This window comes from Electrophorus electricus, chromosome 1, assembly GCF_013358815.1.
Source record: "Electrophorus electricus isolate fEleEle1 chromosome 1, fEleEle1.pri, whole genome shotgun sequence".
Classification (NCBI taxonomy): domain Eukaryota; kingdom Metazoa; phylum Chordata; class Actinopteri; order Gymnotiformes; family Gymnotidae; genus Electrophorus; species Electrophorus electricus.
The window spans coordinates 7,461,945-7,489,017 of NC_049535.1; the positions used below are offsets into that span (position 1 = coordinate 7,461,945).

The 27,073-nt window shown below is 44.6% G+C and overlaps 2 protein-coding genes and 1 non-coding gene across 7 annotated transcripts in view; all 3 read left to right on the forward strand.

Moving 5' to 3' along the window:
* lrp4 (low density lipoprotein receptor-related protein 4) overlaps window positions 1-5,467 on the forward strand; it is a 77,584-nt gene extending 72,117 nt beyond the window's left edge. For 4 of the 5 annotated variants that reach the window (XM_035523813.1, XM_035523821.1, XM_035523819.1 and 1 more), the window contains 4 exons: window positions 666-730; window positions 822-909; window positions 1,108-1,249; window positions 2,250-5,467. In XM_035523813.1, the coding sequence (XP_035379706.1) occupies window positions 666-730; window positions 822-909; window positions 1,108-1,249; window positions 2,250-2,582 (628 nt within the window). In that variant the 3' untranslated portion in view covers window positions 2,583-5,467. Of the gene's footprint in view, window positions 1-665; window positions 731-821; window positions 910-1,107; window positions 1,250-1,521; window positions 1,606-2,249 lie in introns of all 5 variants that reach the window. The other variant, XM_035523825.1, reaches the window with a different exon arrangement.
* Window positions 5,468-9,168: 3,701 nt separating this feature from the next.
* Window positions 9,169-25,436, forward strand: LOC113568634 (cytoskeleton-associated protein 5-A-like). The gene is given in 44 exon segments (XM_035530991.1): window positions 9,169-9,279; window positions 10,031-10,124; window positions 10,213-10,406; window positions 10,594-10,711; window positions 10,713-10,801; window positions 10,929-11,100; window positions 11,489-11,633; window positions 11,810-11,910; window positions 12,079-12,192; window positions 12,272-12,376; window positions 12,450-12,539; window positions 12,656-12,820; window positions 13,003-13,131; window positions 13,226-13,384; window positions 13,514-13,612; window positions 14,446-14,556; window positions 14,707-14,799; window positions 15,082-15,267; window positions 15,420-15,514; window positions 15,630-15,687; window positions 15,842-15,967; window positions 16,220-16,347; window positions 16,790-16,964; window positions 17,054-17,167; window positions 17,267-17,395; window positions 17,656-17,850; window positions 17,956-18,085; window positions 18,563-18,645; window positions 19,336-19,446; window positions 19,545-19,694; window positions 19,904-20,107; window positions 20,417-20,552; window positions 20,886-21,079; window positions 21,190-21,338; window positions 21,973-22,140; window positions 22,276-22,381; window positions 22,487-22,669; window positions 23,011-23,198; window positions 23,422-23,497; window positions 23,582-23,770; window positions 23,855-23,956; window positions 24,254-24,296; window positions 24,430-24,554; window positions 25,027-25,436. Coding segments are annotated over 43 exon segments (5,709 nt in total). The 5' UTR covers window positions 9,169-9,279; window positions 10,031-10,067; the 3' UTR covers window positions 25,252-25,436.
* On the forward strand, window positions 21,802-21,901 carry LOC113568420. Its single transcript, XR_003409588.1, has one exon. It is a non-coding gene; the product is annotated as a small nucleolar RNA SNORD67 (small nucleolar RNA).
* Window positions 25,437-27,073: the final 1,637 nt, after the last annotated feature.

Genomic DNA, 27,073 nt, shown 5'->3' on the forward strand with positions numbered 1-27,073 from the left:
ACTAACTAAACTATAATCAGATTTTATCACTATGTGTATACTAATTCATCAATGTTAATTTCTTTGAAACATATTTTAAGAGGCGGACATACCCACTCCAGTTTTTTAAAACAGGACATTGTGTTAGTGAAACATGCTGATGGTAGCGTGTTTTGGTTACTGTAGTTACTCATTTGGCAATCAGCAACAAGAGGTGCATTGCTGGTTGTTTAAATTTTCCACTGAGAGTAAAATTGAGTTCATTTTCATACTTCTCCATTAGGAGACAGAGCTTTGTGCCAATAATGGCTACAAGCAATATGAGATGCTAAATTTACAACATATGTTGTAAAAAGTGCTATATAAATAAATTTGAAGTTTGACTATGCCAACATCCTATATGAGAATCTACCTCACCGTCATACTCTTCTGCAGTTTTCTATGAATATTGTTGCCTAGCAACTTAGTGAGTGCTGTTTCTCTGTAGGCACAAACACAGCCAAGGAAGTAGTTTCTACGAGAGCCCATCCAAGTCCACGTGTAATATGTATCATGAGATACGATGCTAAATATATGTGTGTGTTTTGTTTATTCCTTCAAGCTGCAAACCCTGTTTTCGAAGCTTGTTTGATGTATCATTGATGGATTATTCATTTAGGAAGTGACACGGGTCCTTGTTCTTGCAGTTGTACAGATAAGAGTGTTGGTGTGGAAGGCTGCCAGCAGAGCAATGTGGTGACCGCTCCTCATGGTGAGGGTTGAAGGATTTCTTCAGTCATAAGACATAAGATCATCAACACTGGTGCAGGATGTATCAAACATGCTTCTCTTTTTGTATAAAGGGGAGGGGCTTCATATCAGCTATGTGATTGGTGGAGCTTTGACGGTCCTCGCTATTCTGATACTCATAGCTGTGTTCATCATTTACAGGTGGGTGCTCAGACATTGTTCAAACCTTAATACAGAAAGAAATGCCACACTTTGTAAGGCTGAATAATCTTATGTTTATGTATGTTTCTTATATTTAATTATATTAGTTCAGTTATGTCATGCTTAATTGTTTATACATTAAAACAGATTTATAACAGTTTGTTTAATATGTCTAAATGTTTTTATTTTTATTCTTAGGCACAAAAAGTCAAAGTTTGCTGATCCAGGCATTAGCAACCTGACATACAGCAATCCTTCGTACCGTACGTCAACACAGGAGGTCAAAATAGAGGCTGCCCAAAAACCTCCAATATACAATCAGTTACGATATAAAAAAGAGGTAAGTCTCCTCCCTACTTTCCCTTTTAGCTTGTTCTTTCTTCAGCACTTTATTCAGTATCACTGTATACCATACATATGTCACCGCTGATTTGGATAAATGGATTGGATGTGCTGTGTATAAACCTCCTGGTCCATGCTGGTGTCTGCTGTACTACGTTGGCGTCGGCACGGAGAGAGTCGCGCTCGGCACCTCTGCAGACCAAACCACCATGGCGTAACGGCACCGACGCTCGGCTCACTGTGGTTTTTCCTCCCCTTTCCCCATCACAGCTCTCGCACCCCTACAACTCCCTGTCCCCCTTCATCTTCTGATGCGTTGTAGTCCTTTCACCGAAACAGCCAGGGGGGGAAAAGGTAGTGGAATGGCACAGGGTGACGCTCTGGGGCACCTCTCCACTTTGAATGTAGTGTGTTTTGTGACCAAGAATTTGTCTAACCTGGAAGTGAACCTGCTCCACTTCCTCTGCTGTATAATGCACGTGTCTGTAGTTTTTAGACAGACTAACCAAGGGCCCATCCTGGCTGATGATTATTTTGAGTTTAACCATACTCATTGGAGATGTATTTCCACTTTATACTTTTCCCTATAATCATGAGTTATAAGGATCTAAAACGCTTAATTTTGATTCTGCCTCAGACTATTAAATCATTAAAGATATTGCTAATTATAGGACTTTCTGCTGTTGGAATACTTCTGTGTAAAATCATGTGCTCACAAACACTGATTAAAATAGCTTTTTAAAGCACTAACTGAAGATACCTGGTTTGTTAGATGTACACGCATGAATCTTGCAGCTTGTCATTTTGAGTGCTGTGCTGAACTGCTTGTAGTGCTGTGCTTAAATTTTGGTTCTAGATTAATACATTTTATATATTTTGTGTAAGTTTGAGTTCTCAGACTCCATTTACAAATTAACACGGTGAATAGAGTCCCACGGAAGGATGCTGGAGTTTCTTTGCTGCTGCTGTTCTTAATGAAAATTGTTTTTGTTGTGCAGGGTGTTGGAGAGGGCAGTTACACCCGAGAGAAGATTCGGATAGTGGAGGGGGTGTGTCTTCTTTCTGGGGAGGAGCTATACTGGGAGGACCTGAAACAGCTGAAGGTGTGTCGAGGGGGTGGACTTCATACCTGCATGCGCACGGATACTGTCTCCCTGCAAGCAAGCTCAGCCTCCTTGGACGATACTGAGACGGAACAGCTGTTACAGGGCGACCAATCCGAATGTTCCAGTCTAAACACAGCCCCAGCGACCACACCCCAGCGCCACAGTGCCCACCCAGACACTGGCTGGGTCCCCAATCGCAAACCCTCCACTGAGAGTGAAGTGTGATCTCACAATGAACACATGCTTAGACAATGACATCTACACAAAAGACACATGCTTCACACAAGAATGAATGCACATGCTACACCCAACAAATCCCCTTCTGTCAAAAAGGCTACACACACACACACACACACACACACACACACACACACACAGTGTTACCTACATATCGAAACTGCAAACCTGCCTAGCAGGCCGTGTAAAGCTGAGCAATTATAGCTGTGCAACTCATAGATTTAGTAGGCAAATGGTTCATCTATGCATAGGGCACAGAACAAAAGCCAGCAAAAACATTTAATAACCCATTTAAGGAAGGTGCCTGACTGGCCTAAAACTAAAACCGGCATAGAATTTCTGAACACACATACATGTAAACAAACATTACCCCAGTTTCCTAAACCATCATTTCCTAAACCATCATAGTATCTTTTCTTTACTCCTCCCCATGTTACTGGGGCCTGAGCTTCACCCTGACTCCTCCCCCAATGTCTGGAGCACATCCCCTACCCCATTGTGGGCTCCTGACTCCTCCCCTTATGTCTGGAGCCCATCCCCCACCCCACTGTGGGCTCCTGACTCCTCCCCCTATGTCTAGTGCCCATCCCCCAACCCACTGTGGGCCACCCCCTTTCGGACACACGACTGAAAAGACTTTGCAGAGCCTACGGACAGCATAATGCAGTAAGAGAACAAAGATTTAAAAAAAAAAAAAACACTTTTGAGAAAGCAAGGAATGCAACCCACAAAGAAATCGGGAGTGTTTTTGTATACAAGGACAGCACTGTTGTGTATAAAATTATGCTTTTTTTTTGTGGATTTCTGATGTAAGCTAAAATCAAGACTCTGTGCTCATGGACAGTATAGCAAACTGATCCGTCTGCTGCCACGCCTCACCACTCATCGTACGTTTATGAACTCTATTTATGAACATTTTGTACATCTGAGTGGGCTGTTCATTCTGTCTCCCCTGCATTCTGTTCAAGGCCTCATGCATTGACAGGACTAATTAAGGATTAGTGCCAAAGGGCGGGGTGCGCTCTCTCTCCCTCTGCGGACGCCGCTGTGATTTATGAAGCCGTGCAGCGCTGCGTGGGTCACTCGCATCATGGTCCAGTTCAGATGTGCGGCACAACCCAGTTTTACAGAGAGATGGAACGAAAATGTGGCCATGTTACGAACATTGCCAGTTTTTCCCTCGTCATTCGTCTCATCAAATGAAATGTTTTACAGGTTGTTTTTGTTTTATGGATTTTTGAAACGAGCATTAGATATTTGATTAAGTAAGGTAATTGAGCAAGTTTAAGGTAGGGTGACAAAAAAAACAAAAAAACATGAAACATTACATGTCCTCGGGGAAAGTAGTCTGAATGAAGTGTAAGTGCCAAATGTTGTTTTTGTTGTTGTTTTTTCTTCACTATATTTATATTTCAGGAGAGCTATATTTGACATTTCTCCCTTTTTACTTTGTGCTTAGAGATGATCAACCATATTAGAACCTGCGAAGCACCATGCACTTGGTCATGTAGCTTTCTATGAACTTTCATAGAGCTATCACGAGTGTGTAACTGTATACCACTGACCATTCATTTGACCATTCATTTTAAGGAAAAAGGAATATGTGGTGTTTTATGCAATGCTTTGAACTCTTGTTTTGTACTTTTGTTGTCATTGGAGTCACTTTGAGGACTGTTTTAACAATCCTCTTTGAGGATTGTTGTGTTCTCAAACGCATGTATCTTGAAGTAACTTCTCCAGTTTCAGCACAATGCTGATTTGCTGCTACAACACACACCCAGTACTGAGGCCAATGAGGGATGGTCTTGGCAGCTACTTACCTGCAGCTCTCTAATTGTTGGCTTACAAAACAACTAGACATCATATCTAGTGTGCCATTTAATATATACATGTAACCTGCTTCCTTTTTTATCTGCATATTTCCAATTGCTGACAGAAGAGCTTGTACAGACTTCACAATGGAGAGAAAGTGTGTATGTGTTAAAATATGTTGTGTTGATTTATTGTATAGTCTTTTGTACAAAGGGATTTTTTTCAACATTTATTAAAGGGATAGTTAACATTTTGCCAATTTCATGAGCTTTTCCTACTGGCATAAAGTCAGATGATGAGTTCTGTTTTATTTACATTTCTTTGTGCAGTTGCACATGAGAACCATAATGGTAATGGGCAGATTATTCATTTTTTGAAAGCTTCAATTTTAGAAACAGTTGTTTTTTTTTAACTGAAACATTTAATTTGGTACATTTTACTGTTTGGCTGTGAAAGTCTTAACAAACAACAGTCAAGTTGTAGTGGTGCTTCTAGATGAATCAGTAAGTTAATGATTTTCAAATGCTTAACTTTTCTTTTATTACACTACAGGTAAGCAAACAGCAAGTTGGATCAGTTTTGGAGCTTGATGTGTGTCAGCTAGCTGTTTTTGAAGACTTCCATTCATGCAGATCTAAGAAGCTGCACACAATGTGCAACTTGCACACAGAGATTTGGAAGAATGCTAGTAATAACTTTGTCTGACTTTGTGAAAGCAGAAAAAAATATTTCATTGCCAAAACGTTAAAGTCCCTTTTATTTCACTCACTGGAGAGGAATTATTTAACCACTTTCTTTTCTCCAAGCCTTGTGAATAATAAGGTTGATGCCAGTTATTTAACAGAATGCTCTTTTATGTTTCAAAAATATTGGTCACATGTAACTGTTGTAAAGTTAACTAAGAGATATTTATAATTTCTTTGTTTGGTTGTCATTTAGATGTAAATATAAAATGACTGTATATGTATTTCCCCATTGCAATACTAACAGACTGTGTTGTGTGACAGTGAATTACTCCTTTGCTATCTTTTAATATAAAACTGCATTTGCATTGAACAGAATTATAGTACACTGTTTTTATGAGAATGCTCTCACTCTGTTTTCTGAAACTTAATTGTTATTCAAGATTTAAAATATGATAATTATAATGTAACCCAAATCTTGACCAAACCTGTCCGAGGTTATAATACAAGACCAACTTTAGGGCTATATTTATTACATTTCAAAAGTCTGATCTTTGTAAATTCTGCTTAACCGAACGAATAACCACACTTTCTTTTGTACATTGTGGCATCTTAACATTAAGGGACAAAATGTAAGTACTATTCACATGAAGTCATGGACCAAGATCTGTCACAGCATTACATTCTGTTTAGTCTGCATTTATCTAGTATATAGCTTTCAAACACGAGCACTGGACTGAACTGACAGTTCCTAGATAATCCCCTTTATTGTAGGGTTACTAACTGGACCCTGGAACAAACCTAGTTGACTAGAAAACTGGCTAGCCTAATTTTCAGATAACATCTTCTAATGATTCCATGGACTGGAATCAATCCTCAAGAGGTGAGTCTTCAGCCTTTATTTGAAGATAAGCGCTATACAAATTAAACGTATTATTATTATTAAAGTAGCCGGTATCTCAGGAGAGCCAGGGGAAATTCATTCCACCACCTAGGTGCAGGACAGAGAAGAGTCTTCACAGAGGAGATGCACAAAGAAAATAAATCTAAAATAAAAAACCATAACATTGTATGCAGTCCACAAACATAGAAACAACACCATTGCAACATTGGAATCATTACACATTAAGCAGGCTGTCTACAAGTAAGAAAAAGTATTTCCTTGGAGTACTTTATTGTTCCTTGCTGCATTAAGTAACAGTTTGTCCTTCATTATGATTGAGGGAAATTTGGCACAGGACAGATCAAAGTTAAGTAAAACCAGAAGCTCGAGCATAAGCTCCAAAAAGCAGTTCTATTTTTAAAATTCATTCAAAAGTGCAGGTCTCCTTAACTAGGGCAACGATGACGTTGATGTACAATCCTTTTCGTTTGCATACAGTCCAAACAGTCCATGGATGACACACACTGCACTTACCTACCTAGATGTTGGGAGTAAATACATATGAATGCTCTCCTTCCCTCAAAACCTGTCTCTGAGATCGCTGATCATGAGCTGAAGATCAGGATATTCAGCTTCCTGGCAAGCAGGTCAAACAAAGCTCTAATATCTTCATTAAGTTTGCTGATGATACAACCACGTGGCGCTCATCATGGGCAATAATGAGATGGCCTACTGCGAGGAGATAGGCATCCTCCTATGGCCAAGTGTGAGCAGCTTTAAGCTCCTCAGTCTGTACATCACCAGGAACCATTTATGGACACTACACCTGGACACCATGGCCAAGAAACTTTGGGGTGGTGGGGTTTCAACTGGCAACCTTTCAATTACAAGTTGAGTGTACCTTAACCACTAACCTAGCACTTTATATATTATTTTTCCGCATGACTAGACTTTTTATTGGTGTCTTGATCTGCTTTCTTGTCCAATATTTCACTGTACTGCTGACCCCATGTTAACATAAATATGACTAATAAACTAAACTTCACAATTGCAATCAACACTTGCCTGTAATTTTCTGATTTTGAGCTTATACGATTGATTCTTTTGAAACTGATTTTTTATTCACTGTTATGTTATTCTTGCCATTGTGATGCTGATGTATAATTTATGAATCGATGTGTATGAAAATTGACTCTCTAAGCGACAATCCTATATTACAAAGCATAGGTGCAACTTGGTGTATCTGTTCCAAACTCTATATGCTCTCACATCAGTCAGAGCTTTGAGGTGATGGTGAGGTTTTGCACCCAAAGCAAGAATCATACCTCTAGACCAACAAGCCTATCACTTCTTGATCTTTTGGCTAAGATCAAGTGTAGTATTTTTTTTTAATTACAGCTTGATTATTTATTGCGGGTTTTATTGCATGGTTTTAATTGTTCTTATCTCTTGTGTTTTTAGGCCCAGCTCACCTGGACCTGGAGAGAAAGCCCATGGTGCACCTGGAAGATCCTACTGACAACAACAGCTAGAGGACCTGCGGAGGATCTCTGCTCTGGACCCGGTAGTTGGAGGAGGAGGAGGGCGGCCGATGGCGTCTGGCGGACCTAGCGGCCCGGAGCTGATCGGTGGGGCCTTGGCAGAGGCCTCGGAGCTCTGGGGGACTACCTCAGCGGGGCCTGGTTCGGGAGCAGGCGGCGGCCTGCTCAATACGCCCAGGTTCCACTGGGGGAACCCGGATGACGGTACCCCCTTTACTGAGAGGGTCACCTTTATCCGGGAAGTCCTCTTTGGGGCTCTGGGGTATATGCCGGGGGACCTCATTTGTGCCCAGCGCAACGGGCCCTTGAGGTTCCTTGATGCTCTCCTACACAGGGGTGTATCGGCGGATGTTGGAGCGGAGGGTTGAATTACATCGCCACCCTGTGGGCAAATATTACGTAGTGGAACCTCTGTGGGTTGGGAACAGGAGACTGGTAACCACCCATATGTTCAATCACTACGTGCCCACGGATCTCATCCGCAGGTTTCTCCAGTAGTACGGAGAGGTGCACCCGGGGGAGAAGATGGTCCGGGATGAGCTGGGAATTTGGAATGGGCACCGCCAGTTTATGGTGACTCTTATGGAGGACGGCGAAGGGGGGTTGGTGCACCCCCTGGCCCTCTTCGTCCTTTGCTCTAACTGGGGATACTTGGTTTACAGGGACCAGCCAGCCTTCTGCCGGAGTTGCCCGGGCCACAGACATTGAACAGAGGACTGCCCGGAGCTGAAATGTTTGAATTGCCTTGAGCCCGGACACATGGCCCGGGACTGCAGGGTCCCCCAGAGGTACAAGCTGTGCAAGGGAGAAGATCACCTGGCCCACTACTGCCCCAGCCAAGTGAGGACCTATGCGGCCGCCCTGGCTGGGAGCGGGAGGGGAGAACCCGCAGCCTCCACCAAGGGAGCTCCGGAAGGTCCGAGGCCAGAGGGAGGAGAGGAACGACGAGATCGGGTGGCTGGGGAGGATCAGGAGTCGGGGACAACAGGACCCAGTGGCCCCCCACCCCCCCAGGCAAGATGCACCAGGCAAGATCTTCTACCCCCAGGCAAGATACAATGGACAGCGTTGTGTGTATCGGCACACTGGACGGAGAGCTCCACTGAAGAGGAGGATATCGGACTGCGTGGTCTCATGAGCCTGGGGGATGAATTGGGGGATGAATTGGGGGGGGGGGGGGGGGGTTAGTAAATTTCATTGTTTTTAATGTTTAGTGGTTCTCATATTTTAAAACCTGCTAATTTTGTATGATTTGTGGAGTTAGTTTTAGCCAAGCAGGGAGAAGTGTTTTTGTGTTTTAGTTGTTTAGTGTTTTAGTGTTTTAGTAAGTCGTGTGTTTGGATTTTGTTGTTTTAATGGTATTTTAATGTATAAATGTGAAATACGGAATAAAGAATTTGGGGGAAAAAATCTGTTCCAAAATCTGTTCCTACTGATCACTGGTCTAAAATCCTAAACTTCCACTTTATTTCGTGTAATGCCTCTACATTGTGGTTATTGTACAATTACTATTATGAAAATGATTCGTTTTTAAAAGTGGGTGGGGAAGTTTTGCTTCCTCAAAAGCGTCTCTTTTGAACTGACCTATCAGTTTACTGTTGACGCTCACATCTACCCAATCAGGAGCGCATTTACTGTGTGGACACAATTTAAACGTGGTGTTAAGCAGCTGATAGGCATTTACGCTTTTCTGTAACTATTGAGTTCAAATTTAACTGTTCTGTCCCTCGCAGTATATGCGTTAGACTGCCTGTTTTCTGTTTCAGGTAAATGATCACGTCATGTTTAGGAAAACTGCTTTAAGATTGTATAAATAAACAGTAACGATAGCTAAAACCATAATGTTAGCGGGCTAGCCTAGCTATCTTAGGATAGCTAAAGCTAACATAGCTGACTGGTTAAATAGCTACTTGCTAGCTAGCATTATGTTACGTTGCTCTAGCTAACCTGAGTCGATTGGCAAACTTAACGAGCTAACGTAGCTAGGTTAACTAGCTAGTTGTTCAACTGTTGTGCGCTTGCAGATTTGGCTGCCTGGCTAACGTGCTAGCAAGTTAACAAAATATGAACTAATTTGAGGTCAAGTTAGCTCACGTTTGTTTCTAGCATGCCACGACTAACTTGTCTTGGCCAGTTAACTTGGTTCATGTTCCCGTAGCTCGTTTTACGGACCAAATTGCCACCTACCTTTAACGTTAGCTGACAGTTGGACATGGTTCCAGGCAGTAGTGATTTGCAGAAACGCTAACTAGCTAAAAAATAACCTGGCTCGTTTAGCTAAACTCGCCCATTTGATATATTGTAACGTTTGTGTAAGTGTGTTTAATAAGTTTAGTGCGCTAGCTGTCTAGTTCGTAACCTGCACAGACATGCATGACGATGAATTTATTTTTGCTTATAGGCACCGGACTCCATTACTTAAAATTAACAACTGTGCTGAATAATCGCCAAAAAGCTGTGTTGTAGCTATCTGAATTGCTGATAACGGAATAATCTCGTGTGTTCTGCCACCTTTAGCGAAGCCTTTGAAGTGACATTACAAACGCCCATCATTATGGGGGATGATAGTGAATGGATGACACTACCCACAGACCAGAAATGTGAGCATAAGGTCAGTACACTTGCTATGCGTGTTGTCTTGTTTTGGTGTGCAGTTATTTATGGTATGTTGGTGGGTGAGCAATTGTATTCTTTTACAGGTTTGGAAAGCACGATTAAGCGGCTATACAGAGGCCTTGCAACAGTTTCAGAGAGTCACTGATGAAAAAAGCCCTGAGTGGGGGAAGTACCAAGGCCTGATCAAGACATTTGTGGCTGACTCCAATGCAGTAGCACAGCTCAAAGGACTGGAGGCAGCTCTAGCATACGTTGAAAAGGCGCATGTGGCATCTCGGTAACATGAATGTGTCTGCTTTGACCACTAATCTTGGGCTATCTTGATTTAAAGGCTGCCTAACTGATCCATCTCGCAATGCTTGAATTGATGCGCTGTTTTTCCTCCCTGGGAATCATGAGAGGATGAATGGCCATGGCCAATATTTGACTGTGCTCTGGTCTTTGTATGGTGTTTCAATTGTCAGGACCGTGGGAGAGGTGGTGTCTGGAGTGGTGTGTAAAGTCTTTAACCAGCCGAAGGCCAGAGCTAAAGAGCTGGGCTCTGACATCTGCCTCATGTACATAGAGATAGAGAAGGGCGAGGATGGTGCAGGAAGAGCTCCTTAAAGGTCTGGACAACAAGAACCCCAAAATCGCCCTTGCCTGTGTTGAAGTCTTGCGGAGGGCAGTGAGGTGAGCATGATTCCCAGACCTTTTACACCGTGACCAGACTTGAACTTGTACATGTGGCTTAGCTTGCATAAACCTACAAAATAATCCTCCTCTTGCTTTTGTGTGCTCCGTCCCTTTGTGTTGTCAGTGAATTTGGACCGAAGGTCATCACGCTGAAACCTGTTGTGAAGGTGTTGCCGAAGCTTTTTGAGTTGCGAGAGAAGGCCGTGCGAGATGAGGCCAAACTGCTCGCTGTAGAAGTCTACAGATGGATCAGAGATGCCTTGCGTCCTCCCCTTCAGAACATCAATGCCGTTCTGGTAGACGAGTGTTCCTCATTCGTGTTTTCTATTCTATACATTTTCCATAGCCATGTTTGCTCTAGCAAGACTGCAAAAGGTTAAGCCCCTTTTAATAACTAAATTAAAATGAATGCTTTCAGCTACTTTTGCTCAGTCCTGTTACAGCTGCCTTTGGATTTTGGCATGCGGGTGGGGAAACGGAGGGGCTCCATGTGACTTGAACCCTCATACATAAGCCAGAGAAAATGAATATGGGATAGCAGGTCTCACTAATGCTGCTTCTCCAATCTGTCATAATGCCAGTCCTGTTTGATAGTCCTAGTATACACCAGTATTGGTTGTTGACATTTGTCTTAAGCATTGATCCTGCATGACTGACTTCTCATGCGGGGTTTGTCCGCACCAGCTGAAGGACCTGGAGGAGGAGTGGGCAAAGCTTCCATCGTCGGCGCCCAGGCAGAGCCGCTTCCTGCGCTCTCAGCAGGACCTTCGGGCCAAGTACGAGGAGCAGCAGCAGCAGCAGCCTGACGGAGACACTGCAGATGGAGATGGTGCTCTGCTTTTGTCTATAAATCTGTTCGCTGGTGCAATTTCTCTCATCTACTCATGTCTTCAGGTCTCTGTTTAAGAGAATAAGCTTATTGTCCTCCTGTTTGAGGGACCAGCCTTTGCTGTTGGTGCAGTATGCTACCGTTTAGTGTTATTTATATGTTGAATGTTTTTTCAGCTGCTGACTTGGAGGACGCAGCACCTACCGTGGATGCTTACGAGCTTCTAGAAGCTGTGGAGATCCTCTCAAAGATGCCTAAAGACTTCTATGAGAAGATTGTAAGGAAAATATCATCATGCTGTATTGGCCTCCTCTCAAGTTGATCTCTTACCAAAACAGGCTTTACTGATTTTAAGAGCATTTAAAAAAAAAAAAAAAAAGCATAGCTAATCATTCTAATCTCTTGTACCTGGCTGAGTTTCTATAAACTGCATGCATGTGTATAGGAGGCAAAGAAGTGGCAGGAAAGGAAAGAGGCCTTGGAGGCTCTGGAGACTTTGACGACAAACCCCAAATTGCAGGCTGGAGAGTATGGGGATGTAGTCAAAGCGCTTAACAAGGTACAGACCTCTGGCTCTTCAGCGTGTAGATTACATCTCTACTTTACTTTTTCGTAATCAACCTTTTGTGTGTTTGCAGGTTATCGGGAAAGACACGAATGTCATGCTGGTGACTATTGCTGCCAAATGCGTGGCTGGACTTGCCGCTGGCCTGAGGAAGAAGTTTGGCGTGTATGCTGGTCATGTAGGTCCTGTGACATTATCAAAATGAAGTTCATGCCATTTTGTGTGCATTTCATTAAATGGTTTGTTTGCAGTTGGTGCCAACTATGTTGGAGAAATTCAAGGAGAGGAAAGCTCAGGTGGTGCAAGCACTCCAGGAGGCCGTAGATGCTGTGTTCCTCTCCGTAAGGGTCTGAGATATGGTGCAGATGTGTTTAGCAGAAACCTTTACAGTCAAATCACAATGTTAAGGTGACGTGTAGCGTTTAAATCCTGCATCTTGAAACTGTTAATTCCTCAGACTACGTTACAAAACATAAGTGAGGATGTCTTGGCCGTCATGGACAACAAGAACCCATCAGTCAAGCAGCAGGCCTCCCTGTTCTTGTCCAGAAGTTTCTGCCACTGCACCACCACAACTCTGCCTAAAAGCCTCCTTAAGCCATTGTGTGTGGCATTGCTAAAGGTACACCTTCAGTTACATCTGGTGGGAGTGATTCAGGTTTCCTGGTATGCATTTATTTGGGAGTGAAGGACTGAATCGTGGGACTGAATAACTTTTGGGTGTGGGCAATAAAAGAATGATCTTGAACTGATGATGCAACCAATTATTAATGAACGTGTCCTTTTGTCCTCTCACGTGCACAGCAAGTGAGCGACTCGGCTCCTGAAGTCCGAGATGCAGCCTTTGAGGCCTTGGGCACAGCTATGAAGGTGGTGGGCGAGAGAGCTGTTAATCCTTTCTTGGCTGATGTTGATAAACTGAAAATTGACAAAGTAAGGTCACATCCTTAGTTCTGCCACTTGGAGCTGCTCATATTATTCTGGTTAGACTAGGTAGTTCTTTCTCTTGAGGTTTGCTTGTGATTAGATTAAGGAGTGCTCAGAGAAGGTTGAGCTGGCCGGAGGGAGGAAGACTTCAGGGCAGATGAAGAAGAAACCGGTCTCTAATGCTGAACCAACAGCCGAGGCCTCTGCCAGGCCTTCAGCACCCTCCAGGAAGACCCCCACAGCTTCTGCTGCTGCTAAGGTGAATTGTCCATCTTGGTAACTTGCTATTTTTACTTTTTACCTGTAAATTTGCTTTTGGGTAGGTGTTGTATTTGGGGGAACCTGAACCAGCTCGACAGTGACTGTCTGTCTGCTTATGTGACCTTAGCAATCAGCCCCCAAAAAGGGGAAAGCCCCTGCATCCAAAGGAGCTGCTGCCACCACAAAGAATGCGAAGAACAAGGAGACTGTAGAGCCTGAGCTCTCGGTGAGTCATCGCTGCTGTGGTCTAATTTGAGATGGCTTCAACAAACGGCAAGTTAACTTTGTCAATCCCATGCAAAAATTAGAATGCTTCTTCCTGTACAGATTGGCCCATCACCTGAAAGAGTTGCTTGTGCTTTAGAACTCCATTGCCATCCCTCTTTCTTCCCTTCATCTAACCATTTTCCCCCATATACATTCATGGGGCAATTGGTCAAACTGCTGCCATTTTGACACATTTCAAGCTCAAACCATTGTCCTGCTGTGGAGGTTCTGATAAATGATTGAAATTGCTCGTCCCCTTTTCAGACTTAACCTTTCTTGTCCTGTTCGGTCAATTTTCAGTGCCTTTTAACTGTCTTGCATGCTACAGACATAAATCTGAATATGCACAGTAAGGGTGCTAATATAACCACATTCGTTTCCCTTATTTTTTTATTTTTTTTCCATCCCTCCAACCTCCCCTTGCGATCTTGGTGCTGCTTTAACGTTTGAACCACAGTCTGCTACACTGATTGAACTTGTCCCGATCACCCATCTACGCTTCCGGCTGATGGCACTAGTCTATACACGTATCCATTGATTCATCAGTCCATCGTCCTATAGGAATCCACTCTCTTAATTTTGAACCCACAGCCATCAAACTTGGTAAACAGATTGGGCAGATGAGCGTAGTCGTGATTTAAATGCAGTCTGGTCCTTGGGCTCAGCTGTTCACTGTTTCTATGCTTTCATCCCTCCATCCTTTTTTCTTTTAGTTGTTGGACACTATCCCCAGTTTGCTTGAGTGTCTGTCTGCTTATTGTGGTAGTTTTTTAACTGGTTGCTTCCCATCAGCTTGAAGTGTGTGAGGAGCAGGCAGCCATGGTCCTGCCAGCCTCTTGCATGCAGACACTGGACAGCGCTAACTGGAAAGAAAGGTTGGCTGCGATGGAGGACTTCCATAAGGTAACTCACTCGGAAAAGGGGATTTCTGATTACCTGCCTTTGGCTCCAGTTTGTAGTGCTGGGTATGTGGTGGGGAGGGAAGGGTTCAACCTTGAGATGTTATCAAGCTTAAGGGTTTGTATAGGTTAATGCTGGCTTCTGTTTGTGCAGGCCGTCGAGCAGATGGACAGCAGAGAGATGCCCTGCCAGGCTCTCGTCCGTCTGCTGGCTAAGAAACCTGGCTGGAAGGAGACCAACTTCCAGGTATGCCACCATCCTCCTTTTGTTGATGCATTTGGAACGACTCGCTCATCCCTCAGATTCCGTTTTTAGTCCAAAGAGAAGCTGTGCTTTAATGTAGCAAACAGAGTTATAAAGTGATGCAATAAGTGGATTCTACTTTTGCCAGGAACTGTTGGGTGGGACGGCTGAGATCTGAAACGTGGCCTGCTCCCGTTCAAGCCTTGTGGGTTGTTGTTGTTTTTTTTTTTTTTGAGGGTTTGTTTTTTGTTTTTTCCCCCTGTGCTCTTTTTAATTTAACAAAAGGTGATGCAGTTGAAGCTGCAGGTGGTGGCTACGGTGGCCCAGAGGGGCTCGTTCTCCAGAACGTCTGCCCTTGCTGTGCTGGAGGCAGTGGTGGACAGGACTGGTGACATTAAGTGTAGCGGGAGGGCTAAGGAAGCCCTGAGTGCTGTGGCTGAAGCTTGCAAACTGCCATGGACTGCAGAACAGGTCAACGTCCATGTTTAATCCTTAAGTTTTTCTAATTAAGCCAATTTTGAGGAGTTTGAGTTGTGTTTTTTTTTTTTTTGTTTATTTGTTTTTTGACAATGAATGGTATCTTAATGTTTTCTTAACTATATTATGGATTTTCTTGTTTACAGGTTGTTTTTATAGCCTTTGGCCAGAAGAACCCAAAAAACCAGGCTGAAGCTCTTTGCTGGCTCTCCAGTGCCATAAAGGAGTTTGGCTTTGCGGGGTAAAACGTAGTCCAGTAAATTTGAATGAGGAATATAATAGACCTGCTTTTTTCTGACCTAAACCTACATTTGAACTGGAAGAGAATGTGGAAAATATGGCATTCTGTCTTGCAGAATAAATGTGAAGGCTTTTATTAATAACGTGAAGACGGCCCTGGCTGCCACCAATCCTGTGAGTGCTCACATTTGCCCCTGTGGTGCGCTCTTTCTCTTCGTAAACCGAGGGGTCGTTCTTGAGATCAGATTGCTTGATTTGAAATGCAAGGTGGATCACTTTTTTGTTTTGGCCGAGGCGGGAGCTGAAGTTGTTTCTCTGTCCCATGTAGGCTGTGAGATCGGCTGCTGTCTCCCTCCTCGGCGTGATGTACATGTACATGGGGGCCCCTCTCCGCATATTCTTTGAGGATGAGAGGACGTCCCTGCTTTCCCAAATAGACGCTGAGTTTGAGAAGGTCTGCTATAGTTGTTTTTGATGAATTGCTGGCTTTTGGCTCCACATGTGCTTATCTGGGTGAAAAAGGGGCAGTAACACCAGTCACTGCTATGACTGGAGAGGGTTTAAAAACTGAATGCTGTGTTGTCTTCTGCTTGGGATTGGCATGAGCCTGCGTCACTGCAGAAGTGGTGTGTGGGTTGGTTTGTTTATTTATTTTTTAAAACTTTTTTGCTTCTTGAAATGGAGTTTTCACTTTGCTGTTTGCCAGGTGAAGGGCCAGACTCCTCCTGCTCCTATCAGAGGATCCTCTAAAGCAAGCACTGGGGAGGAGGCTGATGAACAGGAGGAAGAGTTGGGAACAGATGTGGTGGACCTCCTGCCTCGAACTGACATCAGGTACGAAGCCTCACTCCTCGATGTTCAGTTCATTTGTGCTTGATTTTCAATCTTCTCCTATTTCAGGTTCAGGAAGTTTTATGGCCTCATCTGTCTCATCTGTTTTTTTTTTTTGTTGTTTTTTTTTTTTTTTTTTATTAAAAATGTTCAGGAAATGTCAGCTATGCTGTGTATATGTAATTACATAAATTGTCGTCTCCTCCTAGATACACAGTTGATGCCGGACCTTTGTCAAACTGTACTTTACACCTCTCTCTCTCTCAACTCAAAAGCATGCAGTGCTTGTCCATAAAGATCACCTTGTCATTCTTCGTGCAGGGAAAACCCAGCTGTTAACATGGCTTTGTCCCCCTCTCTTGGGTTTAGTTGTGAGTTCAAATTTTAATTGGGAAGTGTGCCAGAATGCCACATTGTCTCACATTGATTGATTGATTGTTCACAGTGACAAGATCACCTCTGAGATGGTGTCCAAAATTGGCGATAAGAATTGGAAGCTCAGGAAGGAAGGCCTTGACGAGGTGGCTGCGGTCCTTTCCGATGCAAAATTCATCACAGCCAGCATTGGAGAGCTACCCCTGGCCCTCAAGGCTCGACTCACTGACTCCAATAAAATACTGGTAAAACCAGAGTTTGGCTGACCTCAGTCTTTCCCTCCTTTCTCTTGGCACAAAAAGTAAGCGTTTGGGGGCGGGTGCTTGTCTTTCAGGTCCAGCGGACGTTGTCTATCCTGCAGCAGATGGCCGTAGCGATGGGCCCAGCTCTGAGGCAGCACATCAGAGGCCTGGGCTTCCCCATCCTCAACGTACTGGGAGACAGCAAGGTGCAGCCTGCCGCATTGTTGGAGTGCTTAATGAGTGCCTTATCTCCATTTTTCAACCTCGTACCTGATTTATTTTATCCGTATGTGTTTCTCCACCAGAATACTGTACGAGCAGCAGGTCTGGCTACGCTGAATGTGTGGGTGGAGCAAACTGGAATGAAGGAGTGGCTGGAAGGGGAGGAGCTATCTGAGGAACTAAAGAAGGAGAACCCATTTCTGAGACATGAGGTGTGTGGGTGGTGGTTTTAAAATCTAAGAAACCCTACAGCAGTAATGTTGAAGAGGAAAAATGGAATCGCATTTCTGACCAGAGCTCCCATACAGATGTCATGTGTGGTGACAGGAGCATATCCAGAGCTGAGATCTGATATGACAATTCTGATTACTGAGGTCTCATTGAAAAGGCATGTATGACCCCAGCCAGTGTCATAATGCTTTTCCTTGGGTTGCCTCTACCACCCTCCCTGCTCTGCCCTTTCTCTGTGCAGCTGCTGGCCTGGCTGGCAGGCAAACTGCCCAGCCTGCGCTCTGTTCCCTCTGATCTCAGCCTGTGTGTTCCTCACCTGTATTGCTGCCTGGAGGACCGCAATGTTGACGTGCGGAAAAAGGCCCAGGACGCCCTGCCCGCATTCATGATGCATCTGGGCTTTGACAAGATGAACAAAGCTGCTGCTAAGCTCAAGGTGTGACTCTGGGCTACCCTTCATGCCTTTTTGTTACAAGCACAGACTGTCTGCACGTTCCTGTTTATGCATAGTGGACAAAAAGAATGTCTGTCCTTTCTGCAGCCAGCATCTAAAGACCAAGTGGTTGGTTTGCTCGAAAAAGCTCGAGCTTCCGTGCCTGCCAAGCCTTCAGCTCCGACTAAAACGACACCGGCTGCCAGCGGCAGCGTGAAAGCCACCCAGTCTCCCCCAGGTTTGAATCGTCTAGCTTTCTTCCCTACCACCTCCCTGCATGGTATCTTTACTGCTTTGATGTAATAACATTGTGTCTGCCAAATTCCTGAATAATACTTCTAGGGCTTCTGCATATAACATTTGAGTAGGTTTACATGCGATCATTCTTGGTTTTCATCACTTATCTGACTATTCAGGTGCTCATGTAAACTGCCTACTCAGATTTCTTGGATCCAGTTAAGGCCATAATCATGTCTCAGTGCTCTAGAGGTGGATTTCAGCTCAGTAATCGGGTTTCAGTGCATGTATCCACATCCTCAGGGTTTCCTAGACAAAGCTGTAACAAAGTGCATGCCTTGTGTTGAACAGCCAAAAAATGAAATTAAAGAAATGCCAAACTGGTGGGCCTGCTGCATTTATCGTAGAAGCTCCGGTACAGTAACATTTGATGTCATACATTTTTATGGCTGCATCTCTTTTTTTTTTTTTTGTTTAGCTTCAGCCAAAGCTGCCCCAGCAACAGAACAGTTGCCAGCAGAAGCCAAGAAAGTCAAGTCAGCAGCTGTACCCAAAGCCAAGGTGAGCTCTCCCCTCAAATAACACAGGCAAGATAATTAACAATTAAACGGTTTGAGTCATTTCCTAATGTAAAACATGGCTTTTGATTTTCGAATAGTTTAAAAAAAATTGACTTGTGTGGTACTGGTAGTGTGAGTCCAGGGTGCTGCACTAGGATGCGAAGGGTGTAATATATTTGCAGAGCTGTTTTAGGTCACCTAGTTGCCATGCTGACCAGCCAGCAGCGCACTGACCTGAACAGCTTGGTTAAATTGTTTGGCCTTTCATTGAGGCTTCCTAGTGACTGTCATGGTGGCTTGGAGTCTGACTGAGTTTCCTTACGTAGCAGTCTTCTCAAGACTCCAATGCAAACTAGAGTCTGAATAGCAGACTGGAGAAGGAAAATGCTAGATTCTGCTGTAAATCAAAAAGCCGCACCAAGGCAAAGCCCGCCAAGCAGGTACCGCAGGCGTATGTGGAGCGTGGGGAAATGCAGCCTGTAGTGTTGGATGGGTCTCTGTACCACTGGATTGAGCAGACTACACTTCTGGGGAAGGGGGTTTGCGTCACCTTGGTTAGATCCTACCTGTCCGTTTCCTCTCTATCCCTAGGCTGCAACTGTTTGTAGCAGTGGATTTCCCCATTACCACAATTTGCCTCTTTTTAGACCTCCTTTTGGGCTTTACATTGGTTGACTACTCTCTCCCACAGGCTGTTGGGAAGAAACCGTCGGGGAAGGCTGAGGAGGATCGATCTGGCCCCATCTTTATTCTCGTGCCCAATGGCAAAGAACAGCGCATCAAAGAGGAGAAGAGTCTAAAGGCACGACCCTCTCATGCTCCCACAGTCCACCTGCAGCCATGACTGCTTGTACTGCAAGTCCACTGCAGAGTGAGAGTGATGACCCTGTGTGTTGGCAGGTGTTGAAGTGGAACTTCATAACGCCACGGGAGGAGTATGTTGACCAGCTGAAGACTCAGATGATGCCTTGTGTGGCTAAATGGTTGATGGAGGATCTTTTCCATTCTGACTTCCAGAGGCACGTTAAAGCTATCGGTACCCTGATCGAGGTAAGATGGGCTCTGACAGCTGCCTGTCTTTTAGCCCCCCCCCCAAGTAGGAGAGTTGACATGTCCACGGGCAAACGGTTGCGATATCAAGGATCCTAAACAGGATTTTCTAAAAATGGCTTCTATACACTTCAGTTGGTCAGCTGTAGTTTCAGAATGAAACCCAACCCATACTGGATTTATCCAACTGTGTATCCATGTCTGTCTAGCACCTGGAGGCGGAGACTGGGGCTACAGTCAGCTGTCTGGACCTAATCCTGAAGTGGTTCACATTGCGTTTCTTTGACACCAACACCAGTGTGCTGATGAAGGCACTGGAGTACCTCAGAGTTCTCTTCCAAATGCTCATTAACAAGGACTACCACCTCACCGAGCATGAAGCCACGTCTTTTATCCCCTACCTTATCCTGAAGGTTCGTCCCCACCAAGGTGCTATTTACACTTGCATGCATGTGATGCATGACCAGAGCCTGAGATGATTGCACTATAGGCCTTGGCTCAGCTCCCCATTCAGTAAGCTAAATGTAGTGTGCTTGGTTTTGCCCTCTTTTAGCTTTCTGAGCGATGGAAACATTTTTACAGTATGTATGGTCTCAGCCTCTGTTCCAGGATGGCAATTGCCAACTGACTGAACTGAAATGGTCCTATTTGTGACTTCGGCGCACTAATTTTTACACAGTGGCCGGACTATGCTTCATTCCATGTTTTGCGCTTTTGTGTAGATGGGTGAACCAAAGGATGTTGTTCGGAAAGATGTGCGCGGCATCTGCCGCCTGCTCGGGCAGGTCTACCCTGCAAGCAAAATCTTTCTCTTCTTGATGGATGGCACCAAGTCTAAGAACTCCAAACAGAGAGCAGGTGAGCACCCTTGGGCTCTCTCCCCACATTCCCTGCTGATGGATGGTTGAGCAAGCCTACTGGCATTTTGCATGTTTAGCCAGTAAACCGACTGTGTGCACCACCACACAATTCTTGCAAAAGCCTGTAAATCTTGTAATATAAGGACTTTCAAAGTACTCTGGGGAGGGGGCCTAGACTGGAATTTCGGGTTGTTTTTGAAAAGTGTGCATATGTGTGTTGAAGTGGGGGGGGGGGGGGGGGACCCAAGCTTCTAAATCCACTTGGGGGACACATCTCTGCTCTCATTCAGTCTCCTTATTTTTTCCCCTTCGCTTTAACCCATTGCTGCAGAGTGTCTGGAAGAGCTGGGCTGTCTCGTGGGCATGTGTGGAATGTTGGTCTTCCAGCAAACTGCATCAAATGCCTTGCGAGAGATCGCAGGTCACATTGCTGACCGGGATACAGCCGTACGCAACGCAGCTCTCAACGCTTTAGTGACCGCCTACAATATCTGTGGAGAGCAGGTCTACAAGCTCATTGGCCAGGTGTGTTGCTTTCTCACCACTTTCCTCCCTGTCCCTTCCCATGTATTACCTGGCATGGCTACCATGGAAGTCACGGTGGGTGAGTCTGTGGCGTTCTCTTCTCCCTGAAGCTGTCGGAGAAGAGCATGAGTATGCTGGAGGAGAGGCTTAAGCGATCTGTGAAGAAACCCTCTGCCCCAGCTGCCAGCAGGCCTCCAGAGGAGAAGCCATCAGGGTCAGCCAACGCCTGTCTGCTGCGCAAACCTAGCTTGCGTCTCAGGTAGCCCCACCTTACCAGAGTTCTACCTCGCAGTGAGGTGTTGTGGTTTTTTCTTTCAGTTAACTGTCTTGCATTTTACAAAATTAAGCTTCTGTGAGAACCCCCAAGAAATTGTCTTTATATCCTGATGCAGCTCTCTCTCAAAAAAAGGGGGGTGGTCTGGGTGTTAATCTACAGCAAAAATGTTAACATGGCCAGGTTATTAACCATTTTGGTAACTGTCCTACAAGGCGGGGGGTGGCTTGCCTGCCAGTTATTTTGGCTATGCACATAGCAGATGGATAGGCTATAAGATTGTATTTGTATTGAGACTTGAGGGAAAGTTTGGAATGGTGGGAATGGAATTAAGGGAAGGTGTGAATGCAGTATCTTTTAATGCCAAAATACATTGATGCCTCAGCAAGTCATTTGTGTTACATTGTGTATAAAACAAATCACTCGCTGCATGGTGATATTTGATGGCTGGGATGATGAGGAGATCCTGTTTGGTGGAGGAGATCCTGCAGTGGCGGGAGCCTCCACTCAGAGTCCTGACGACATGCACAGGGGCCATCTGACCAGCCAGACCCAAAGAGAAATGTGCCTTTTGGGTTTGGATTCCAACCTGACCAACTGGCTTTGGGCTGTTTCCCAGTGAAATCCGGAGTCAGAATGCTGCTGTGCAGAAGCAAAACTCTGAGGTTCCGTGCATGTTCCAACTGGACCAGAACTTCATCATGGAACTGCCCGAGTTGTTCATTCCCAACCTGGCAGTAGTGGATTCGGAAGAGCCATGGCTTGATATGCCGGAGTTTAAATTCAGGTGACTACTGAACCTTTTATTTCAATGCAGGGCTATATGTCCATATTTGCACAATAGAGCCTATAGCATATGGCTCTGGAGGCAGTTCTGTGTTCCTTCTCTGCCTTATGGCTGCTTTTTTTTTTTTTTGGTAGGATTGCCCTCAGTCTCCAGCCTTGTGGAACCTGTCTGCAGCATCAATCTCATCATCTCGCAGGTTGCCAGCTCTGATGCCAAAACTAGCATTCAGGCCCTGACAAAGGTAGGGTGCATGTGAGTGCACCATATTCTATGTACTTCATGAACAAATCCTAATGGCTGCTGTCCTTTTCTCATCTCATGCGGCCCTCTTGCCCTCTGCACTCAGATAGCAGAGATCTTGCGGCATAACAGCGAGTGGCAGGTGATGTCGGGTCATGTGGACGAGCTGGTCGTGTCCCTGCTCATGCAGCTCCGGCTCCTGGCCAGCAGGCGCATGGCGGCAGAGAGGCTGGAGGCACAGCGGGACGTCGACGAGCTCTACAGCTCAGTCATCGGCTCCCTGAACCAGGTGTGGCGGCATCGACTCTTCACTCTTCTCCAGAACTTGCAGTTATTGGTGGTCTAAGTAGGACAATATCTTTTGGGTCTGTTTGGTGGAGGAACCTCCACTCCGAGTTCTGACGATATGCACAGAGGTCCTCTGACTTCCTCTGCCCACAAAGGAATGTAGACGAGCAATGCTTTTCAAGAGATATTGGGGAACCTTTATGGGAGACATGAGCAGTCTGGCATGTTGGTGGGGCATTGGAATATATTGAGCAAGTTTACAAACCCCTCTTTAGGAGGCCTGCCAGGGTTCACGTGTGTGTGTGTGTGTGTGTGTGTGTGTGTGTGTGTGTGTGTGTGTAGCTGGTCTTGGCAGGCAAGCTGGCTCAGGAGGCCTCTCCTGGTGTGCTGAAGGACCTAGTGCAGGCACTGCTCTCTCTGATCCTGGACCCCCAGCAGCAGCAGTGCGGGGGAGAGTCCCAGCTCATCCGCGCCGTTCACATCTTGCTTTCAACCCTGCTAAAGACTGCAGACTCCACCAGCACACTCAGGTGGTGCACATGACCCTCAACAATACAGTAACCAGCACTGGGTTTCCTGTTTGGAAATCCAAACAGTTTCTCTGGGCTTTAGTGATGATCTTTTGAAATGGCATATGGCACAACATTGTCCATTACCATGGAAATTAACATGCTGCAAATAAGGGATGGTAGTTATAGTGACTGCTCAACCTGGTTTTGCTCCTTATTCAACTTGGGTTTGTTTTTTCTTCAGTGCCTTACTGATGCTGTTGCAGGAGTCCTGCAACTCAAGTACTTGCTCTTCAGAATTCAAAGAGCTAGTTATGAAGGTAATGAGAGGGGTTGTGTGAGAGAAGGTAGGTAGGTAGGTAGGTGTGCGTGTTGTTGTATCTGAACACTTTCACCTCCTGCAGTGTCACTGGCGAATGATCAAGCTGCTTCCGGAGAAGGTAGAGGCACTTTACCTTGACAGAGTTCTCCTGGACATTCACAACTTCCTGAAGGTCTTTCCTAGAGAGGTGATCAGGCAAAAACCCATTGACCTGATTCACCGCACAGTGAAAACCCTGCTCCACACCCTCTACAGGCTAGTTGGACCCAAGGTGAGTCAATTACTGTGATTCACATCTTTTAGTGGTGTGGTGGAGGGATAATGGTAATTCTAGTCTCTTTTGAAATGCTGTTAGATTATGGATCACTTGAGCCTGATTGAAAACCGGGATGAGTCTGCGGTAGAAGCCCATCTGAAGCGTGCCATGAAGCACTACGTCCCATCACTCAGCCAGGTGGTACGTTCTTGCTATTAGAAAGTCGTGCAACAAATATTTACACTTGGTCTTTGTTTTCTGTTGGGCAAACGTATCTGTTCAATCCCTCTGTGTATGTGTATTATGGCTTAATGGTTTTAGTTATTCTACGAAGTATTTCTATTGTAAAGACATGAAGGGCATAGTAGAATGGTGAGTTGAGGGGGGGGGGGGGGCTGTGGACCAGGGGTTTTCTGCCTTTTTTTTTTTTTTTTTTTTTTTTTTTTTTTTTTTTTTGTCTAATATTTATTTTCCCAATCCACTATCCTCCTGCCACAGAATACAGAGAATGTTTGCAAAGCAAAGACCCTTCCATCTGCAAGTAAGTTCCCTTTCCTCTTTCAGTTCGTTGTCTAGTACCTACAAGCCAAAAGCTATCAGGAATGGCTAAACTCTGGTTTCCGCAGGTAAATGTTCTTGGTTGCTCGTCTTTACTGTCCATTTGAAACCTGCAGGTCCAGTCAAGAGTTCCACCAAGTCTGCCGCAGTCCCGTTCAGCACTGAGAACTTTAACCCCGCACACTTCCAGGAGAGGCTAAGGGTTCTGAAGGAGCTCCATGTTGTAGACATCAACACCAAGGTACCGCACCTCCTACATGCAAAAGCCTTTGTCAATAGTTGTATGTCGAGGAGCGCTCCAGTTGGATTTAGTGTTTGCAATGGGCAGCAATACTATAAGTAACACTGTGACCAGTATGGTTTGGGATCTTTTTAACATGTAAAGGCTGATCAGTGAAATACAGCTCCACAGCGATGCCGTTCTTCATTTAAGCCATTTCCCCCGATATTCAACAAGCCTATCGGATCAGCCCAGATGTGTTCAGGATCTGTTTTGCTTTAGTTTTGTATTGGAGCTCTGAGGCCAACATTTGCTACCAAGTATTGGAAGCTTATGGCTCCTAATCAGCATGGTGCGAACAAATTTGAGTTATTCAAGTTTAACCAGTACAATGGTAGTTTAATTTACTAAAATGGTGCTGGTAACATGTAGTCTTAGCTAATCAAGAGCTAGCAACAACTTTGAAGGTTTCCTTTCTCTGTCTCATATGCAGCCAGTAAATGAGGTCAGGTGTGGCCTCCCAGTTGTGAGCTCTAAGCCTGCACTGCCCTCCTCCATGGACATGCTCCAGTCTCAGCTCTCCCAGCTCCTTGAGGCTCGAGAAGAGCAGGACAGTCAGAATGTTCGGCCCCGGAGCCCAGTCACCCCTGTTGGCCCTCCCCCAGACCTCAGCGACTTCATAGCCAGACTGGAGAGGATTAAGGCCAACCTGCACTAATTCCTGCAGCTTTCCACACCTTTTATGCCTTCTGTCTGCTTCCTTTTGTCTCTTTCCAGCACCAAGACTGGCTGCTACTTCTACATTTGTGTGTGGGTGTGTTTTACTGAATCCTGATTTTTTGTTTGTTTGTTTGTTTGTTTGTTTTTTAAATGTCATGTGAATAAAATCTGCTTTTAGATGGGCTTTTATCTGCTTCATTATTGATCCATTGGGGGTCTTGCTCAGTAAACAGTGGAAACCTGTGTATTTTTGTGCTGTGCTGTTTCTGCTCAGTGTCAGTATGACAACTTGATGTCAGAAAATAGTTTATTTTCAGGCATTGAAACAGTAAGCCAGTATGAAGATGAACCACACTTATTCCAGTCACTTCATCCTTTGGGTTGGATGAATGTTAGGTGGATATACAGCTGGCTGCCTGCTCTGACTAGACCCTGAGAAACCCAGAATGCTCACAACCAGAGTCTATTAACACCGGTGTATCATCCATCACGACTGAACTTGCAGTACCAATCAGAAAGCCTACCAGATTACTGTGTGGATGGTGACTGCTATGAAAGATGAATATAGTACAGCTGTACAATGTCACACCTTGTATACTACACAAAGGATTTTGTTTCCTGGGTGAGCACTGTCCTAAAACCACTACAGGCTGCGATTGTAGCATTCATCTGCTCTTTCACATGACACTAGGAGGCTCTGCAACATTTTCCCCTTGAAAATATCACAGGTCCTTCAAAGCAGCAATTAATGCTCAGCTTTTTTGGCAGTACCCCCAATTCTTCCTTTTCACACATCACTTGGATACTACATGCTAGCCACACACAAAAACAAAACAGGATTCTGTAGAGATCTGAACAATTGGAAAAGTTTTGAAGAACTGAGAATTAGGAAGGCTTTTGAGTCTTCTGAGGAGAACAGCTTCTGCCATTTGTTCTGCTTCATCTTAGTTTTATTTATTTTCATCAATTGCTCTTCTCAGTGCTTTTCCTCTGCAATCCTCCCTCCTCACTTACACAGTCTGTACATAACCTCTGTAGTCAAAAGCAATCCGATTGAACAAACCAAACATTTGGTTATGATAACTGTTAAAGAGCAAACGGGCCACAGAGTGACTGGACATTTTAATTAATGTTCCAGCCCACCCTGCCTCTTAAATGTGTTTTGTCGTAGGTCTACTCATCCCTCAGGATTTCTTTGCCATTGTATGAGCAGAATAATATTATCTGGCAATAAAACACACTGCCAACTATGTGTGGTGATAAATTTTGTTTGATTAATAATTAACGTTAATAAATTGTTGGCTTGATTTCTGAGACAGTTTGCTTCGATTTCATACTATCTATTCCGCAGAACACTTAACTTGCAGGTAGGCATGTAATATTCCTCGCTTGCATATCTTGTCCAGCAGAGGGCACCTCTGCACCATAGATGAGCGGTATTTTTGCAGGCTTTATTTGAGACAAGAATATTTCCATGAAATGTTTTAGATTAATGAACACTCGCTTTTCTTTTTACATCCTGACACTAAGTTAGCTGTTAATACGTGCTGCACATAAAGCAGTGACTCGGAGAAATTCCTCCCTCGCACTTCTCTCTCTCCTCTCATATCTCTCCCTGCCCTTTCTGTTTGCTCGAAAGTCATCGAAAATGTATGACCTACAACGACTCAATACGTCTACCAGACGTGAAGTAAACAAAATCACTTAAATAAATAAACGAATGTGTCTTGTAGGCTTTGAAAGGCTCATCTGGGGGCCATTTGTCACGTTTGTGTGTGCTTTTTATGAATTGTCTACGCACAAAAAGCCTAGCAAACATC